This window comes from Penicillium griseofulvum (assembly GCF_001561935.1).
Source record: "Penicillium griseofulvum strain PG3 chromosome Unknown contig_89, whole genome shotgun sequence".
In the NCBI taxonomy this organism is placed as follows: domain Eukaryota; kingdom Fungi; phylum Ascomycota; class Eurotiomycetes; order Eurotiales; family Aspergillaceae; genus Penicillium; species Penicillium griseofulvum.
The window spans coordinates 736,386-754,196 of NW_024467478.1; the positions used below are offsets into that span (position 1 = coordinate 736,386).

General features: G+C 50.3%; 9 protein-coding genes across 9 annotated transcripts; 4 read left to right on the forward strand and 5 right to left on the reverse strand.

The window, feature by feature from the left end:
- Positions 1 to 424: 424 nt before the first annotated feature.
- PGRI_043170 (tRNA (guanine26-N2)-dimethyltransferase) lies at positions 425 to 2,524 on the reverse strand (the record flags this gene model as incomplete). The annotated part of the gene is made up of 1 exon (XM_040792030.1): positions 425 to 2,524. The coding sequence occupies one exon, from the start codon at positions 2,522 to 2,524 to the stop codon at positions 425 to 427; it is 2,100 nt and encodes a 699-aa protein (XP_040643940.1).
- A 482-nt stretch (positions 2,525 to 3,006) lies between these two features.
- On the reverse strand, positions 3,007 to 4,045 carry PGRI_043180 (MCP1 family protein; the record flags this gene model as incomplete). Its single annotated transcript, XM_040792031.1, has 2 exons — positions 3,007 to 3,785; positions 3,841 to 4,045. 2 exons carry the CDS (start codon positions 4,043 to 4,045, stop codon positions 3,007 to 3,009), a joined length of 984 nt encoding a protein of 327 aa, XP_040643941.1.
- A 459-nt stretch (positions 4,046 to 4,504) lies between these two features.
- On the forward strand, positions 4,505 to 5,252 carry PGRI_043190 (putative C2H2 finger domain protein; the record flags this gene model as incomplete). Its single annotated transcript, XM_040792032.1, has 3 exons — positions 4,505 to 4,582; positions 4,635 to 4,661; positions 4,719 to 5,252. The coding sequence occupies 3 exons, from the start codon at positions 4,505 to 4,507 to the stop codon at positions 5,250 to 5,252; spliced, it is 639 nt and encodes a 212-aa protein (XP_040643942.1).
- Positions 5,253 to 5,642: 390 nt separating this feature from the next.
- Positions 5,643 to 6,947, reverse strand: PGRI_043200 (pyruvate dehydrogenase (acetyl-transferring) subunit E1 beta; the record flags this gene model as incomplete). Its single annotated transcript, XM_040792033.1, has 4 exons — positions 5,643 to 6,114; positions 6,169 to 6,455; positions 6,517 to 6,640; positions 6,700 to 6,947. 4 exons carry the CDS (start codon positions 6,945 to 6,947, stop codon positions 5,643 to 5,645), a joined length of 1,131 nt encoding a protein of 376 aa, XP_040643943.1.
- Positions 6,948 to 7,628: 681 nt separating this feature from the next.
- On the forward strand, positions 7,629 to 9,197 carry PGRI_043210 (uncharacterized protein; the record flags this gene model as incomplete). Its single annotated transcript, XM_040792034.1, has 1 exon — positions 7,629 to 9,197. One exon carries the CDS (start codon positions 7,629 to 7,631, stop codon positions 9,195 to 9,197), a length of 1,569 nt encoding a protein of 522 aa, XP_040643944.1.
- A 122-nt stretch (positions 9,198 to 9,319) lies between these two features.
- Positions 9,320 to 10,588, reverse strand: PGRI_043220 (enoyl-[acyl-carrier-protein] reductase; the record flags this gene model as incomplete). Its single annotated transcript, XM_040792035.1, has 2 exons — positions 9,320 to 10,361; positions 10,410 to 10,588. The coding sequence occupies 2 exons, from the start codon at positions 10,586 to 10,588 to the stop codon at positions 9,320 to 9,322; spliced, it is 1,221 nt and encodes a 406-aa protein (XP_040643945.1).
- A 328-nt stretch (positions 10,589 to 10,916) lies between these two features.
- PGRI_043230 (glutamyl-tRNA(Gln) amidotransferase subunit HER2) lies at positions 10,917 to 12,573 on the forward strand (the record flags this gene model as incomplete). Its single annotated transcript, XM_040792036.1, has 4 exons — positions 10,917 to 11,052; positions 11,105 to 11,429; positions 11,477 to 11,652; positions 11,705 to 12,573. 4 exons carry the CDS (start codon positions 10,917 to 10,919, stop codon positions 12,571 to 12,573), a joined length of 1,506 nt encoding a protein of 501 aa, XP_040643946.1.
- Positions 12,574 to 12,683: 110 nt separating this feature from the next.
- On the reverse strand, positions 12,684 to 14,474 carry PGRI_043240 (SPRY domain-containing protein; the record flags this gene model as incomplete). The annotated part of the gene is made up of 1 exon (XM_040792037.1): positions 12,684 to 14,474. One exon carries the CDS (start codon positions 14,472 to 14,474, stop codon positions 12,684 to 12,686), a length of 1,791 nt encoding a protein of 596 aa, XP_040643947.1.
- A 516-nt stretch (positions 14,475 to 14,990) lies between these two features.
- Positions 14,991 to 16,570, forward strand: PGRI_043250 (snoRNA-binding rRNA-processing protein ENP1; the record flags this gene model as incomplete). The annotated part of the gene is made up of 3 exons (XM_040792038.1): positions 14,991 to 15,356; positions 15,408 to 15,652; positions 15,700 to 16,570. The coding sequence occupies 3 exons, from the start codon at positions 14,991 to 14,993 to the stop codon at positions 16,568 to 16,570; spliced, it is 1,482 nt and encodes a 493-aa protein (XP_040643948.1).
- Positions 16,571 to 17,811: the final 1,241 nt, after the last annotated feature.

A 17,811-nucleotide genomic window follows, 5' to 3' on the forward strand; every position in this document is an offset into this window, starting at 1 on the left:
TTCTATGCCCTGTAAAGAGATAGTACGGCACGTCCAGCATGACGCAGAGTAGGTTGTTCTTATGTCAAGTAGTTGGAGGACGCCCCGAGACGACGGCGTATTGGGATGCTACAAAGTAACATGAACAGACCTCCTTGATGAAGTAAGCCTTCAACAATCTGATTTATCTAGCTTGCAAGGTCAAAGATAACACTTCGATGTCTTATTTGATCTTGTTTCAGATATATTTTCTGTCGTGTTATATAGTTGAGAAATAATTATTAGCTATAGAAGCAAAGCTAGAATGGGAATAATAGCACGGAGTAAACAAGCCGGGCTGATCACATTACTATGTACAATATACGAAGACACTGGCAAGCATAAAACGAAAACATGAAGCGTACAAAGGACTTTTTCTCTATGTATAAGCAGAAATATGTAAACATCATCGTCGTCCCGCACGGTTGAGAGGACCCCAGTTAGCCCGAGGATTGAGCTGGTACCGCACCAGTCGTTTCTTGGTATGCGCAGCAGACACCTGACGGCCTAGCTCCTCATCAAACACCACCTCAAGGGTACTTGGGTGTGGCCGCTTGGAGGGATGTGCAGGTGCCTTTTCCGATACAGGCTGGGAATCGGCAGCGGCATCAGCATTGGGCTGAGCCTCTACAGAAGCAGGAGCATTTTGCGAAGTGTTTCGCGGGCCGGACCGGTAGAGAGCAGCCTCAACCTTGGTGACCAAGTCACTGACATCTTTGCCAGTCTCAACGGCAGACATCAGATCCTTTTTAAGAAGAGATAACCATTGATCTTCATCGTCCAATTTACGGAGGTTTTCACGGCTCTTGGCCATAATCGCAGCACCGGCTGTTCTGGCCTTCAAGGAAGTTTCCTTGATAGGTGATACCTGACGGGCCCACTCGCGCATCACCTCCCAAATCACCTCCCAGGGTGCATCGGTGCGGATTGAGTTTGGTTTGGTGTGGCTACGAGTGGAGCGATATCCGAGGTGGCTGAGAGCACCGCGGAACTCGTCGATTGGAGGGGTAGTTGTGTGGATAACCTTTGCGAGAGCACTGATTGAGAAGTAAAAGGGGTATTTTTCCTGAGCGGCAACGTCCATTCGAGGAATGATGGCAGGGTATGCAGGATCGTACTGGGTTTTTGTGCTCTGTGTAGGTTGCTTGAGGGTGGATGGTTCAGAGTTAGATGGTGATAGGTCCAGGTCCTCTTCAAGAGCAGTGGTCAACATTCCCTCGATCCGAGCACAGGTCTGATAGGTCTCGGGATCAGCCCCAGGAAGCATATCTAAGATTTTCTGGATAAATTGAGGATTGTGTAGCGGACCACCCCACATTGGTCCTGCAATATGTGTTTTTGTGCCGCAATGCTCGCAGTGCGGTCCAGCTGTGGGTCCTTTAGCCAGGCCATGGTGGTATACGGGGTTTCCCTTGCGGTCCAATTTGGATCTGGTAGAACCAAGTGGTTGCGTTGTCCATGCGCCACAGCCGGAATCGCAATTGTAGACGAGCATCGTGTTGCCTGCGGTGAATTTGACCTGTGCGGGAGATCGATAGATCCGAATAAAGACGCGAGCATAAAAGTCGATAGACAGAGACAATAATGGCTCGATGGCCATTCCATACTTAGCTGCGGACATAGCAAGGGAGTTTAAGATCAATCGCAGTCCACCTTCGTGGGAGTGCAGGCCTTTCATGGGGATACCGCCGTAGAGAGAAAATGATTTTTCCGAATAGCCGGTCGAGGCCCAGACACCGGCATCGGTGCAAGTAACGCACAAAAGGCCACCGTCTTTGGCTGCTTGCACGGCGGCATCCATGAATGGGGCTGCTGTGCCATATGGATCCAAATCAATGACGTCGAACTTGCTCGCGTTGTCAAGCCCATACATGTATACACGGGCATCGGCCAGATTGGGTTGAATTGTGTTAAGCTCATTGTATTCGATGTTTTTCTTCATTGACTTAATTGCCGATGCTGACAGGTCATTAGCCACGACCTTTGTGACAAATGGAAGCTCCGAGGCGTAGCGAAGAGCGCGCAGTCCAGTTGCAGAGAGAGCATCAAGAACAGTGAAAGAAGCCGCCGGTTGCTCTGATCCGGCTTCTAATTTAGGCTCTTGGTCGGCCGAAGGGGCAGAGACTGGCTGGTTGGTTGCCTCTGCGTTGTCCTTGTGTTCTGCATTTGGGGCGGGCCTCGGGTTCTCGGTCTGGTCGTCTTCGCGCTTCCGTTTCTTTTCCCCATTGCCTGCCTGCTTCTTCAGCTTCTCAGCCGCTTTTTGTTTCTTCAGGTCGATGATATGTTCTCCATGGGCACGAATTGCCAGCACACTAAGGTCGCGGTTAAATTGTTGAATTGGGTTGTAGAAGACGGATTGCATTTGGTCGTCGCTTTTGAGATCCTTCTTCGTTCCCTTAGAAGCGGCTTGTTGGGCAGGCGGGTTGAGAATCTTCGCCAAACCCTCCTTGATAACATGGTAATCTTTTCCCTGGTATTCCACCAGCTGGATCTGGGGCTCCTCCATGGCTCTATAAGTGGAAAGGATTCGGACAGAAGATTGGTTCGAAAGGGTCGAGCGGGGGAATTGGCTGAGAATAAATGTAGGAAGGAGTCTCCGTTTAGCGCATTTCGTTGCTGATCCAAAAACCAAGGAGGGGTTCATGAGCGAAGCCTTTTACAGCATATCGCAGATGTTGGATGCGATGGAGAAAAAGATTCTACGCACGGACCAGGTTTTAGTACAGAACAATACCTGCTTTGTAATTTATATCTATAAAATTCAATGTTGTATAATCGAAGAGTCTATCTAGGAGGAAGCTCTAAGTAATTGTGTCTATACATAGTATATTTTCAAAATACATACATGAATATATACATATACATTATATGCTGTGGTGGTACCGGACGAGTCTTAATGTTTGCATCATAGAACAATTTTAATGTCGTCAGGCTCGTTTTTATACATTAGGATTAAGTCTAGATAATATGTACGACCATGCAAAGCTATCACAGCCACTCCCCAATGATCGGGACATGGCTATACATCTCATTCCATCCCTTGGCCTCCCAACCCGCACCTTCACCGGCACGTCCCACAACACCGAGAGCACCAGCAAGCCATAAAGCTGCACCAGCGGCGGCAATTCCATTGACAACCCACCACATCTTGCGCTGCTTCTTGGACTTTGTTTCCGTAAATCCAAGGTAACCGTCCAACAAGCCCTTTTGGCTACGCTCCTTGCGTGCACTGGTCACTCTCCAGCCCATCCAAGTCGCCCAGCCACCAACGAAGTGCCACACACTCGCAGTCACAAAGAAGAAATAGAAGACATTCCAGAACACAGGACTCCGAGCAAAGCCGTGGGCAATATATCCAAGTCCTACGCCAGAGCTTCCTCCTTCCACGATCAATGGCGTAGCACGGTTGACCCATACGTGGAATGCAATCAGCGGCGCAACAAAGTACCCAGTGCGTGCCTGCAAAGACATCCGCGGCCAGAAATATAACGCGTTTCGCTGTTCGCGGGTCTCGACGCCGTACAGACGGGCTCTACGCGCAGTACGGATGTTGCGGAGAGCAATTCCAGAGGCAATATGCGCAATTATAGGAATTGTCAGGACGAGATGTTCTAGCCCCGGGGCCTGGTATACGGGGCGTGTGAGCAAGAGGTAGGATTCGCTCGCGGGCACAGAGCGAGTCACGAGCGGGATAAGAGAGGTGTTGGCGAGATGTAAGATGAAGAAAGCGGTAGGCGGGTAGGTTGAGTATTTTTGAATACCAGTCACTAAATAGTCATTGTGATTAGAGTATATAAACCAGGTTTTTGTCACTTGACGTACGCCATGAATCCCAGCGATGCCCACTAAGCCCTAGTTTTGGGATTGAAATTCCAGCACCATGCTGCATAGGAGAGGCAGCCCTAGGAAAATATTCGTCGCATTCCACATCTGGGCCATCATGAACAGGCGATGGCTCTAATTCTTGCAAGGAGATGATAGATCTGGTGTCGATGTCCTCCGGTTTGGAGAGCACGTGAGACGACATTGTATGATTTTTGGGATTTTGTGATTTCCGGGACTGAGGAAGAAGCGCAAAAATGAAACTCGTAAGAAAGTGACTCGTCAATCATATATCCATACTTGTATAGGAGAACTGGGAAAAAGCAGGGAAATGTTGGGGTTGAGCGCGAAAATACAGCAGCTCTGATAGGCTGCTTCCTCCACGGATAATGACGATTTCCCGCTTGCAGGGCAGGGTCAGGTGACTCCGTATACATTGTATGTTATAGTTGACTTGCTTGGTTTGCTATAGAGAGTTGAATACTGTACATAAAGTGTAAATCTTTCTTGATTTGCATAAAGCTTAAAATATTAGCTAGCCAATGATTATTGAAGAGTGCATAAACATCAAAGCTACATAGTCAACTGGAGGTGCTGCTTGAACCCATTTGTGCCTGGTTTCACAGGCAGCGGCGCATCAGACCCACCATTTCTTAATACTCAGATGGACGCAATCCTCTACTGTAAACTCTCTCTCTCCCCCAACTTCACGTGGTATTCTTATCCAACAACAATGGCACCGGTATGCTCTTCTTTTCTTAATATAAGTTTGACACATTAGCTAACAAATATAGCGTGGTTTTACAAACCCCGCTCCTAGGGTAATTGATTCTCCACGTCTGCCACTTCTGTCGCGCCAAGCTAACCTTCCCTTGTAGACTGAATCAGCGCGGTCCGCGCTCAGCTCCTTCACCTGCACCCTCTGCAACAAATCTTACTCACGTCATCCGGAATACGAAGCGCATATCGGCTCATACGATCATCAGCACAGAAAGCGTTTGCAAGATCTCAAACAGCTTACACGTGATCCAAATGCCGCCGAGAAGAACCGCCGCGCAGAACGCAAAGCCGATGCCGAGGCCGGTCTGAAAGTCATTGAGACTCCCGGAGACAAGGTGGGATCAAGTGGAGGAACATCAGGTTTTAAGAAGGGAGGGTTCAAAAGCTCATTCACCGCTGTCAAGGGAACCGCGGCTGCTACAGCCCCAGTCAAGAAGAACGTTCTAGGAGACGAGGAAGATGATAGCTTGAAACCTCACAATGATGATCCATCGATTGGGGCCAAGTCCCAAAAGAGTGAGCTCGGCGATGTGGAAAGTGACACCGATGAGGAATATGGCCCAGATGGATATTATGATCCTCGCCGGCCAACCGACTGTTTCGATGGGTGTGGTGGTGCGCACAATGTCTGATGGATATTATGATCCTCGCCGGCCAACGGACTATTTCGATGGGTGTGGTGCCCAAAAGGTCCGATGGATACAATACCGTGATGCCTGAAATGACTTGCGAATCGATTTAAACATCAAGTTTCAAAGATGTACACAATGGCGTTGAATGCTATGGAATATCGTTTTTTTCGGAAAAAATTACTGGACAGCAATGAATTTCCATCTAATCCGTTTAAGCACATTTACGCTGGTACTGATCTGGATGTAATGGTACATGATTTCCAAGAGACTGTCTAAAACGGTTGGATAACAAAAGCGGAATAAAACAACGACATAAGATGGAACAGATGAAAGGGTACTAGGCACATTGCTATATTATTGCGAGCTCCTCACTCGCCCTCGTTTATTGGCTTACAAGCGCAGAAGCTTGGCGGCCTGGCTGACAATGGTGTCCTCCTGGGGGAAGGCCATGGCCTCAAGGCCAGCAGCGTAAGGAGTAGGAACCTCAGCACCGGTGACACGGACGGCAGGGGCGGTCAGGTAATCGAAGCCGTACTCCATGGACAGAGCCAGGATCTCGGACGAAAGACCGAACATGGGGTAGCCAGACTCAACGACCATAATGCGGCCGGTCTTCTTGAGGGAGGCAATGATGGTCTCAACATCGAGAGGCTTAATAGAGCGCAGGTTGATGACCTCAGCATCGACACCGTACTTCTGCTTGAGCTCGGCGGCGGCGGTCATGGACTGACCGACGCAGCGAGACACAGAGACAATAGTAAGGTCCTTTCCGGGGCGCTCGATCTTGGCCTTACCGATAGGCAGGACGAAATCGTTCTTCTGGGCAGCCTCGCTCATAGGGAAGGTCTGGCCATACATGAGCCTAGCATTGGTTAGTCCACGCGGAATCTAGGCGAACGAGTGGACGGGAGCTTACTCGTTCTCGAGAACAACAACGGGGTTGGGATCACGGATAGCAGCCTTAAGGAGACCCTTGGCATCCTCGGAGCTCCAGGGGGAGACAACCTTCAGACCGGGAATGCTGCCGTACCAGGCGGAGTAATCCTGGGAGTGCTGGGCGGCGACACCGGAAGCGAAACCGTTGGGACCGCGGAAAGTGATGTTGCAAGGCTGGATACCACCGGACATGTAGTGAGTCTTAGCGGCGGAGTTGATAATCTGATCGATAGCCTGCATGGCGAAGTTGAAGGTCATGAACTCGCACTAGATCATGAACCCATTAGCATGCAATCCCGGATCAACCGACACTTCCGGAAATACTCACAACAGGGTGCAGACCAGCGAGAGCAGCACCAACGGCGATACCAGTGAAGCCGGCCTCTGTGATGGGAGTATCGATAACCCGCTTGGGGCCGAAGCGGTCGAGCAGACCCCTCGTCACCTTGTATCTGCAGAGCCGGAAGTTCAGCTTCGGTTCCGATTCAATTGAAACTCAAGGACTACTTACGCTCCGTTGTACTGTGCAACTTCCTCACCCAGAATGAAGGTCTTCTGGTTGAGTTCCAACTCTTCGGCCAAAGCCTCGTTCAAGGCATCGCGAACGGTGACCTGCTTGGTGCCATCCTCGGTGGCATATCCGCGGCGCAGAATTGAAGGAGCACAGGCAGACTGGCGGAAGTTTGAGCGCAGAGCAGTGGAAGCAAGGCGCGAGGAGAACAGACGGGCTGTTGGGCGGAAAAGTCGGGGAGCTGCCATTGCGGAAATATGATGGAATTGAGAAGATGAAAAACGAGGAAAGAAAAAAGATTCAATTAACGATCGCAGACCAAATCGGACCGCAAAACGAATTGAATAGAAGAACGGGAAAGTAGATAAAAGTGAATAGCTAGGGAAAACTTATCGCCGTCCGAATAATCTTTGAGATGCAAATCCGAAGATGTTGGGCAACACGTGATATCAGAGCTCACCGGTACTGTAACCGTAAGAATACAGAATTGGAGAGAGCTATCACTTCGAGTGATCAACTTTGTTTATTTGTTCAACATATCTTCAGACAGATCATTTTTTTCTTTTTCTAGCTATAACTACAAGTCTCCTTTCAATTTTTTTCAATACCTTTCAAGAACTTTCTCACAATAAATCCATGCTTCTATACACTCTTCCAAGGGTGTATTATCGATACTGATGCTATCCTTGCTATGGCTCCTTCCGTCGGCACTCGCCGCTCAACCCTCCGCACCCGATCCTATCCCCGCTCCGCTACGATCCCTTGAATTCGGGCAACTGAATTTCCTCCATACTACCGATACTCATGGCTGGCTAGCTGGTCATCTGCAGGAGTAGGCTTTAAACCCTGCTCGGCTTTCGAGTTGTACTAATAATTGCAGACCATCTTACTCCGCAGACTGGGGAGACTATGTATCGTTTGCGACACGCATGCGGGAGAAGGCGGAAGCGCAAGGACAAGATCTACTCGTTATAGATACTGGTGACCGAGTCGAAGGGAACGGCCTATATGACTCGTCCGAACCCAAGGGTATCTACCTATCGGACATCTTCCGGCACCAGGACATCGACCTGTTGACATCGGGAAACCACGAACTATACAAGCAAAACACATCCGAGGCCGAGCTTCTCGTCACCGTTCCTAATTTTCGGGGTAACTATCTGGCTTCGAATATTGATATAATTCACCCGACCACGAAAGAGCTCGTGCCTTTGGCTCCGCGGTTCAAGAAGTTCACTACCAAGAAACAAGGCATCCGTATAGTAGCCTTTGGCTTCCTCTTTGATTTCAACGGAAATTACAATAACACTGTGGTTCAGAGAGTATCTTCTACTATCAAAGAGGATTGGTTTCAAGAAGCCATTCGGGATAAAGAAGTGGATCTGTTCTTGGTGATCGGCCATGTGCCTGTTCATTCGCCGGAATACCGGGCGATCTTCAAGGAGATCCGGGGTATTCGTTGGGATACTCCAATCCAATTCTTTGGCGGGCACCTGCATGTGCGCGACTATGCGCAATATGATTCCAAGGCCTTCGGGCTAGCGAGCGGCCGATTCATGGAAACTATTGGCTTCATGTCAATCGATGGCCTAGCCAGCAAAGCCAGCCAGCAATCTGCCGTTGGGCCCGTCTTCAAGCGCAGATACATTGACAACAATCTCTTATCTTATTATCACCACACTGGTCTTGATCAAAAAACCTTCCCAACCGAAAAGGGCCTTAATGTCTCCCGATTGATCACCAAAGCACGGACCGAGCTGAATCTGGACCACGTCCATGGATGCGCTCCACGTGATCTATGGATGTCGCGAGCCAAGTATCCGGACCCCAGTAACATTTACACCTGGCTTGAGACTGAGGTTTTGCTCGACGTGAGGGATGAGTCTCGTGGGGACACTCCTAAGCTAGTCATTGTTAATACGGGCGCCATGAGATTTGATATCTTCAAAGGGCCTTTTACCCAGGACACCACTTTTATTATATCACCATTCACCAGCACCTTCCGCTATGTGAAAGATGTCCCATATGACAAGGCACAGCTTATTGTCGAGGTTTTGAACGAGCAGCCGCAAATTTTATCTACGGATGAATCTTCGTTGACAACCTTGGGTCCTGTTGAGCAACTTGCATATCCGGAAGACGTGATTGCCCAAAACTGGCCTTCACCTGGCGAGCAAATTCCCATGTCCGGTCCAGCCCTTATACCCGGTTACACGACAAACGATGATGCGGGCACAGATGGCGATGATACTATTCATTCACCCATCTCCTTTTACCGCGTGCCGAACTGTATTCAAGCCCTCGTATCCCCCAATGCATCGGAGACACCAAAGACGGTAGATATGGTCTATCTTGACTTCATAGAGAGAAAGGTGATATTGGCCGCCAAGTTTGCTGGTCTGGATGTCGACATTGCAAAGGAAAGCGATGTGTACATGCCGGGCATGTCTCTAACAAACCTGATTCTGGACTGGGTGAAGAAGAATTGGAAGTGTTGATAGTTAAATATAGTTTCTAGCAGTTCATTTTGTTACAATTCTTTCCTAGTTCCTGGGTCCATATTGTAAATCGGGGGAAACCCCCCGCTTAGCTTTATAATACATTCACATCGGCTGTTCACTTAATCCCCGCCGTTGAAGGTGAACACACCCTTCCCACTGCGGTAGCCGCCCAAAGTGCCCTGCACGCTCTCTGCCAACTCTGCGCCCTCGGACTCCCAGTTCCACTTGACCTCATCCACTGGGATATCACGGAACTTGCCAGAGCGAGTCAATTGAAGCACATCCCTGATGGTGCTCTCCTTCAGCTCGGGATTTTTGTCACCCCACTTGCTAACCCAGAATCCGTCAAACGCGAGGTTCTTGAAGATCAGCAAGCCCGAGGGCAGTGCAACAGGCTGCTTTGACATGGCTCCGTATGTCACCATGTGCGAGTCAGGAGCCAGAGTCTTTGCTAGAGCGGTAGCATTCTTTCCGCCAACACAGTTCAGCGCGAGGCGAATGGGCTCCCGGCCTTGGCGAGTGAACTCATGGACCATATCCCGGAAGTTGCCAGTAAGCATCTCTTCCTCAGTGATAACAACGGTAGCTCCCAGATCCAAGAGCTCCTTCTTGAGAGCCTCGGTCTCTTCGGGTGTCTTGCGCTGTCGAACGACATTGAGCGTCTTGATTCCCCACTCGCGGCCCAGCTGGATAGCTGCTCGCCCGACACCGCTGTTGGCGCCGTTCTGAATCATCCATTCCTCGCCGGCACGCATCCAATCCCATTCACAGAAATCCCGGAGCATACGGTACGCAGTAACGGGGTTGACGCTGACAGTGCCAACCTGCAGCGGGGTCAGGCCCTCCTTGTTCTCAATCTTGATCAACTGAGATTCGTCCAGCTGCGCGTGGGTGCGCCAGGTACCCAAGCCTGTGCGCTTCATAATGACCCAGTCGCCTTTGCTGAGGTTCTTGACGCCCGCACCAGTTGACAGCACCTCGAATGCGCCCTCATTGCCGCCGACTGCGGCGGGCTCCGCGTTTCCAAGGTTCGTTTGGAAGGGAGGTTTGCTGGGGTAGACACCCTGGATCTGGTTCACGTCGGCGGGGTTCATCGGCGCAGTCAACAGGCGCAGATTCACTTGGGTTGCATGCGGTGCGGAGATTGAGTGCTTGTGTAGGCTAAATTGATCAGTTTAAGTTTGCTTTATTGCAGCTAGGAGGAATTACCGCAAGACATCCTTGGGCTCGCCATATTTGGAGTAGATAAGAGCCTTTGCCTGTGTGTAGCCATAGACCGAAATGTATCGCCGACCGAATGGAGCTTTACCGAGCACCTGTGGTACAGCTCGAGCTGAGGCCGGACGAGCACTTCGGGTGGCCGTTTGTAGTACACTTCGCGAGAACATAATTGGTAGGTGAGTGAGTGGAGGAGAAGAGAAAGCCAAAGGGAATCCGGATGACGTCTTGGTTGATTTCGCTCGGCCCGAAGGAGCTATTGACATTATAGCTCCGAGGTCACTTACGCAAATTTGTTCGATATTGATCTTTATATATAAACTGAAACTATTTATTTCTAACAGTTAAAAACTCATATAATACATCCCTATATAGGTCCATAAATATCTTCAAAGGTGATAGAGACCTACATACACAGATACCGTAGAAAGCAGCACGGACCCGGGAAACTCGCATTCCACTCCATTTCTATATCATACTCCTCACACACTCGTCTAAATGTCCTTGTTGCGCGAAGCTGAGAGATGCGTCGCTAATCAATATGCACATAATTTCAATGCGTTCATAACCCCACTGTCGCGCGCGGGGCCATGGTTGGACCGCGTAAAGGAAGCAGATGCGCGCAAGGATGAAGGTAGCAGCACCAGTCTTCCACTCTCTACTTCAGAGTTAACCGATATGATCAGGGAAGCCCAAATCCGCAGTGGACGGCCGCTTGGTCTCCATCAAAGACAACATCTGCACACGCGACCTTCCGACAACCTGCGCTTCGGGAATCCTGAATAAATTTACGAGCCCGTTCAATGCCACCGTTGTCGATCAACTAGAGGCCGCCGGGGCCATTGTCGCTGGAAAGACAAATTTGGACGAGTTTGGGATGGGATCACACTCGATCAATTCACATTTCGGTCCTGTCAAGAACCCTCGTCGAGATTCCAGTGGGGAGGATCTCTCCGCCGGTGGCAGCTCTGGTGGAAGTGCCGCTTCAGTCGCTGCAGATCAATGCTATGCGTAAGTGATCAGTCGTCAGTAAGGGGACTAGTTATTGACTTTTACAGTTCACTAGGAACGGACACAGGAGGCTCGGTGAGACTACCGGCTGCTTACACCGGGACAGTGGGATTCAAACCTTCATATGGACTGATATCACGATGGGGGGTGGTGGCATACGCCAATTCTCTAGACACAGTGGGTATATTGGGGAAAACAACCGCCAATGTTCGAGATATCTTCGGTAGGTTTCGACCAATGTGACAGGGTGTCGACTGTGCTAATAGCATGTCTAGACATCCTCAACCAACATGACCAGCGCGACCCTACCAGCCTCTCCACATCTTCCCGCTCTCGAATTCAAGCCTCTTTTCAAACCCCAGAACTTGCCTCGCGGCTGACTTCAGCCCCTCTCCGCATCGGCGTGCCAATGGAGTATAACGTTTCCGAGCTAACTCCCTCAGTCCGACGGGCGTGGGCTCTGTCTCTGGCTCACTTGAAGAAACAAGGACACTCCGTGCATTCCGTCTCTCTACCAGACACAAAACACGCATTGTCTACCTATTATGTCGTGGGGCCTGCTGAGGCATCTTCAAATTTGGCCAAATACGACGGAGTACGATACGGGACTCGCGCCGAAGGCCCAGATGGCGACGGAAAGCCCGATGGATATCTATTCTCAAATACCCGAGGACAAGGCTTCGGGCAAGAAGTGAAGAGACGAATTGTTCTGGGCACTTTCACTTTGAGTGCTGATGCCATCGACAACTATTTCATCCAAGCACAGCGTGTGCGTCGTCTAGTCCAGAAAGACTTCGATGCTGTCTTTACGGCCAAGCATCCACTTTCGTCTGCGCAGGGCACTGACAAAATTGCAAAGGAAAATGACGTAGATGTCATCATATGTCCTACTGCTCCCTCATCCTCGCCACGACTGTCGGACTTGATGAGCAAGTCCACCAAGAAATCACCCCTGGATGCATATGTCACCGATGTATTCACCGTCCCCGCCAGTCTGGCTGGCCTACCTGCAATTTCAGTTCCCGTAACAGTGACAGGGGAGAAAGATGCTGAACTGGCAGGCATCCAGGTCATTGGTCAGTATGGAGACGATCAGTTGGTCATGAAAGTGGGAGAGATGTTGGAAGGAAGGCATTTGGATTAGACCCATAACTATATGACTACTAAATGAAATGTATATTATGTGAATAGATTTTGAATTCAGAATTGGTATCAATGCTATTATGAAAGCCAAACGCCTATTTAATTCCGCTTTTAAGTCATCTCGACATCGCCGTCACCCTGCACTTCAACGTTGGGAGTACCAGCTGTCCCGACGCTCATCGCATCTTCAAGGTTATGGTTCCCAACATCGCCTGCAGCCGGTGTCTCACGATTGCTATTAGCAGCAGAATCAGATACCCCAGCAGTCCCAGGGGTATGGGCAAGTGTAGAGTCAAGCGCCGCACCAACACCACCTTTCAACACCTCTGCCCCTCCCACAACTCCAGCTCCGTCGAGCTCGGTGTTGTTATTGATGACATCGCCGTCAATGCCGCCCCATGTGAACATGGCTTCTACCTCGTCCACGATATCGGCCAACACATCTTCGGCGATCTGGTCATTGAAGCGTTCGCCCATGGCCCGGATTGGCTCTCCAGTTTCAGTCTTCTCAGGTGGCCCAACCCACCATGGCCCCTCAAATCGACATTCAACGGCACCGCCGCCGTAGCAACTGACAGCAGGATAATAACCGATCAAGCCATCGTCGGCATTCTCACGCTCGCCAATACCAAGGTTGTTTGTGCCATTGGCGAGGCGGCTTGCGGGCGGCAGGAAGGCATAAAGTTCTTTGAAAGGAGTGCCCATTTGTACTCCGTTCTTTAGAATGGTAATACTAGATCCCGGGAGTGTGCGAAGCGTGGCGTCTTCGCTGTTGAAAGGGGACGGGGGACCAAACGTCGGGGTTTCCTTGAGGTTGAAAGCGTAGTCACGGAGGTGTTTCGTAGAAAAGACGTTGGATTGCTGCCAACAGAAATCTGATTTATAGTGAAAGGGAATCCGATCTCGGATGATGTTGGTTGCTACCGGGGGTGATGGGCTATTATCGTTGGGATCGTAAGTGCCCTCGACAATTTTCTTGTGGAGAGAAAGAGGCGGAAGAGTGATGAGCATTCCGATAACATCACCTTCATTAATGGCTTCACCCTTGGGGAAGAAGAACTCGCATCGCATGCGATTGACAACTTCGCCATTCACATCTCGAATCCCGTACCCGTAGCAGTCCACTCCAACATTCACGTCAAGGTCGGCCTCACGTCGGGCGAATCCAATACGGACATGCCCACGAGGTGAAGTTGTCGGTCTGCCGTTCTGAGGTGCCTGGGGATCATTGACTATGCCACTAATCACACGAGCTTCGTAATAATAGGTGCCCTCTCGGGCACAGACATTGGCGCGGGCAGTATGCCACGCATCACTAGTTGTCACCGCAGTTGCGCTCTCTGAAAATGATATAGCAGCTGGCGAATCCTCGAAACTGAAACGGGTATGGTACGGGCGAACATCGGTCTGTCGATATTTGATGTGAGGGAATCCGGGGTCTGCAATAGCATAGCTATAACGAAATCCATTCTTGTTGTTGAGTTTATCGACAACCTCGTAGAAATCCCAGCTCTGGCCCAGCACATCTGACGTCTTTCGGCTCACGCGATTCAACTGGCGAGGTTGTGGAGGGTATCGATCCGAGGCGTGCGGTTCAGCGAGCAGCAATGGACGTAGAATGCTCAGTTTTGAGCTAGGCAGGGCCGTGCTAGGTGCAGCTGTGGCTCGCTTTTTCGGCGGTGGTGCGTTCTCGGTGTCTAGACCTTTGGCTTCACGCTTCTTCCGACTATCTCGCTTATTACGCTTGGCTCGACCGTCGCCTTGGGCAGACGGGGCGGGAGAAGATCGTGGATTCAGGTCGGTAAATTGCGCATTGAGAAGAGGTCCACCATTGGGAGGTAAGATTGGGGAGTTGATGTTGGACGACGGAGCGGAAGATCCGGGGGCTTGGCCGGATGCCATGATGGAAGCTATGTTTGTCTGGGTTGTCTGTCAATCTGGATAGAGTCAGCAACTTGAACAAGATATGAGCCAATGAGTATGGCTTCACAGCATTTGTTTCTGCGGAGTTGGAAGTCCTCACTCACTTCAAAGCTTGTGTTAAGCTGTTCCGGCGTGTGTATACGCGACAGATCCGGAGACTTGGCAGCCTACAGCTTCACCAATGAGATTATTTTAGAATTCCAATGGCTCCTATATTCATTGACAAGCAGCAACCTTCCCTTTGTGGATAGAAAGAATCAATCGCATGCGCGTTGGACAAGAATCTCCTTGGTAAACGGGGGCGGTCAGTGTTTATTTGCAGAAAATGCGTCAAGAGGCTAGGGCGGTGTGGGGTACAGGCGGTGAGGAGATTGGGGGGCACCGCCTGGCAGAAAAAAAAATATGACCACACAATTTGATTGTCGTGTGTACTTCGATAGGCCAGCCCAAACTACACATTCCAGTTTCTTCGGTTTATCTGAAGAATTACCCACCATGCCAAAGGTATCAAGCTCACGTGCTGCTGCCGCGGCACGCAGACACAACCCTCTCGCTGAAGATATTACTTCCGCGGGGCACCTTCGGACACAGAGCAGCAAGAAAGGCAAAGGCAAGGCCAACGAAAATGATGAGGATGGTGAAAACGGACAGCGTTATGTCGATGCGAAGATGTCGCGCAAGATTCTACAGATTGGACAGGAATTGGCCGACGAGGATGCCGCCGAGGAACTCAAGAACTCAGCACGGCCCAAGACGAATGCATTTGAATTCGATACCCGATTCGAGGATGAGGAGACTTTCTCCGACGACGAGGGGAAGTTTGAAGCCGACGACTGGGTTGATGATGAAGTCGAGCAAGTGGTAAGACCTCCCAATTTTGCATGACAATATTGCTTCTAACATTTTACAAAGGAGGTCGACCCCAATGATCTAGATATGTTCAACAAGTTCATGCCTCACGAGGAGGACCCTATATTCCACCCCAAGGATCCTAGCTCCGCTGGCCCCACCAACCTTGCCGATCTGATTCTCGAGAAGATTGCCGAGCACGAGGCGAAGCAGGCTGGCGAGGGCCCTTATGGTCCATACATCCAAGGTGGTGGTATCCCCGAGGATGCAGTCCAGATCCCTGCCAAGGCCGTGGAAGTATATGAGAAGTATGTTTTGCGAGAGTTCCTTGTGAGGTCAAGCTAACTTGTTCTAGGGTCGGTATGATTCTTTCTCGCTACAAGTCTGGCCCGCTCCCCAAGCCCATCAAGATCCTTCCCGCTGTACCGAACTGGCAGACCATTCTGGATATCACTCGCCCTGAGTCATGGACCGGCAACGCCGTCTACGCTGTTACCCGTATTTTCATTTCGTCCAAGCCTGCAGTTGCCCAGGAGTTCATCAACATTGTGCTTTTGGAGCGCGTGCGCAACGAAATCCACGAAACCAAAAAGTTGAACATCCACACCTACAATGCATTGCGCAAGGCCCTGTACAAGCCCGCATGCTTCTTCAAGGGACTTTTGTTCCCGCTCGTGTCCACCGGCACCTGCACCCTACGTGAAGCCCATATTGTCTCTTCTGTGATTGCCCGCGTCTCTGTTCCCGTGCTGCACTCCGCAGCCGCCCTACTCCGCATGTGTGATCTGGCTGCGGAACAGTCGTTGACCTCTATTGAAAGCACCGGTGCTGTCAACATGTTCATCCGCGTCTTCCTAGAGAAGAAGTACGCTCTGCCCTACAAGGTCATTGATGCCCTGGTATTCCACTTCCTGCGCTTCCGCGCCGTCGATCCTTCGGAAGATGCCATGACCGATGGACCCTCAGGGCTCGGTTCCAAGGCATACAAGCTGCCAGTTCTCTGGCACCAGTCCCTTTTGGTCTTTGCCCAGCGTTATCGTAACGACATCACTGAAGACCAGCGTGAAGCGCTTCTCGATTTGCTTCTCGTCCGTGGACACAAGGACATTGGACCGGAAGTGCGCCGCGAGCTGCTTGCTGGCCGAGGACGTGGTGTGGTGGTCCCTGACCCGGAGGCCCAGAATGCCATCGATGCTGGCGACGACACAATGGATGTCACCATGTAGATGAGATCAATTGGTCATAGCCCCGCACATGTTCGCTTACGATCTTGTCATGAGCACGTTTCTATGGGATGGCGTTTTTGTCTTTGTTTTGAGGGACTGCATATAATTCCCCTGGTGTCGAAGGTTTCCAAAATGGGATGTCAATACCGATCACTGAATTTAGTGTATTGAATTGAGGTAGACATATATCGTTATTTTTTCACGAGAAACCTTCATGAATAGTACATATCCAGCAAATGGTAGGAGTGACCCCTGTGAACTGCCGAGGTCAACCCTAACGACGCCCGTTTCAGCCCCTCGACCTAGACTGCATGATTCTGCCGTGTTCGAGATAGTTCCGTAGCATCCCCAGGATGGTTTCCGCCAATCTAAATGGCACAATGACTCCTTATCCATGCGAGAGCGGAGTACATAATCATACAGTGACATTCTCAGACTCAGGGGGCACGGAGAATTAGCGGGGCGGGGTAGCCCTTGACTGATTGGCGTTTTAAACGGAGCATTCTCCGGGCGATACTCCGTACGGAATACTAATCGCCTCTTCAGTTTCAGGAGGAAACGTATCGAGACTAGGTCCACCCTAGATTGTTCGAGACTCTTCATGATAGCAGATCATTTGTATTGTGGGACATATCGTCATTCAGATGGATCAAGTTGGAATGACTGTGTACAACATACTACCCGAGATATCAGAAGCTGAATATGTAAGTAATACTCCGTTCATATGCAAGTATACGGAGTACTGGGGCCAATATCCCAATTATAGAACTCCAGAGACATCCATATACTCCGTACGGAGTAGTTACAGAGGCAATAAAGTGAGCAAATCCCCCAGTGGGATACGATGTTTCAAGCGGCAAATCATGATTGGCTGAGAACATGGGGCCGAACCATGGAATGCAGGGGGAAATTAACGTAATTTACATGTCTCGTTACAGGAACTCAGCCCCTTTTGAGGTACTCGGTGGCACATGATAAAATGTATGGTGAAGCATGTACCTGACGTACGTGTACGCCCAGGTTCCAAGGTTCCCCCCCCTTTGTTCCATTCCCCGAGCCTATCCCTTTCAGACCACCGTGGCCTCTACTTAAACCTCATCTCTCCCATCCGTTTTCAGTTGAACAGCTGTCCTTTCCATTCTTTCTCTCTCTTTTTTCGCTGACTCACCCTCTGACTCAATCTTCCCCGGAGTCACTGGTCTCCGGTGCCGATCGTGATGATAACGTGGCCTCTGTGATTT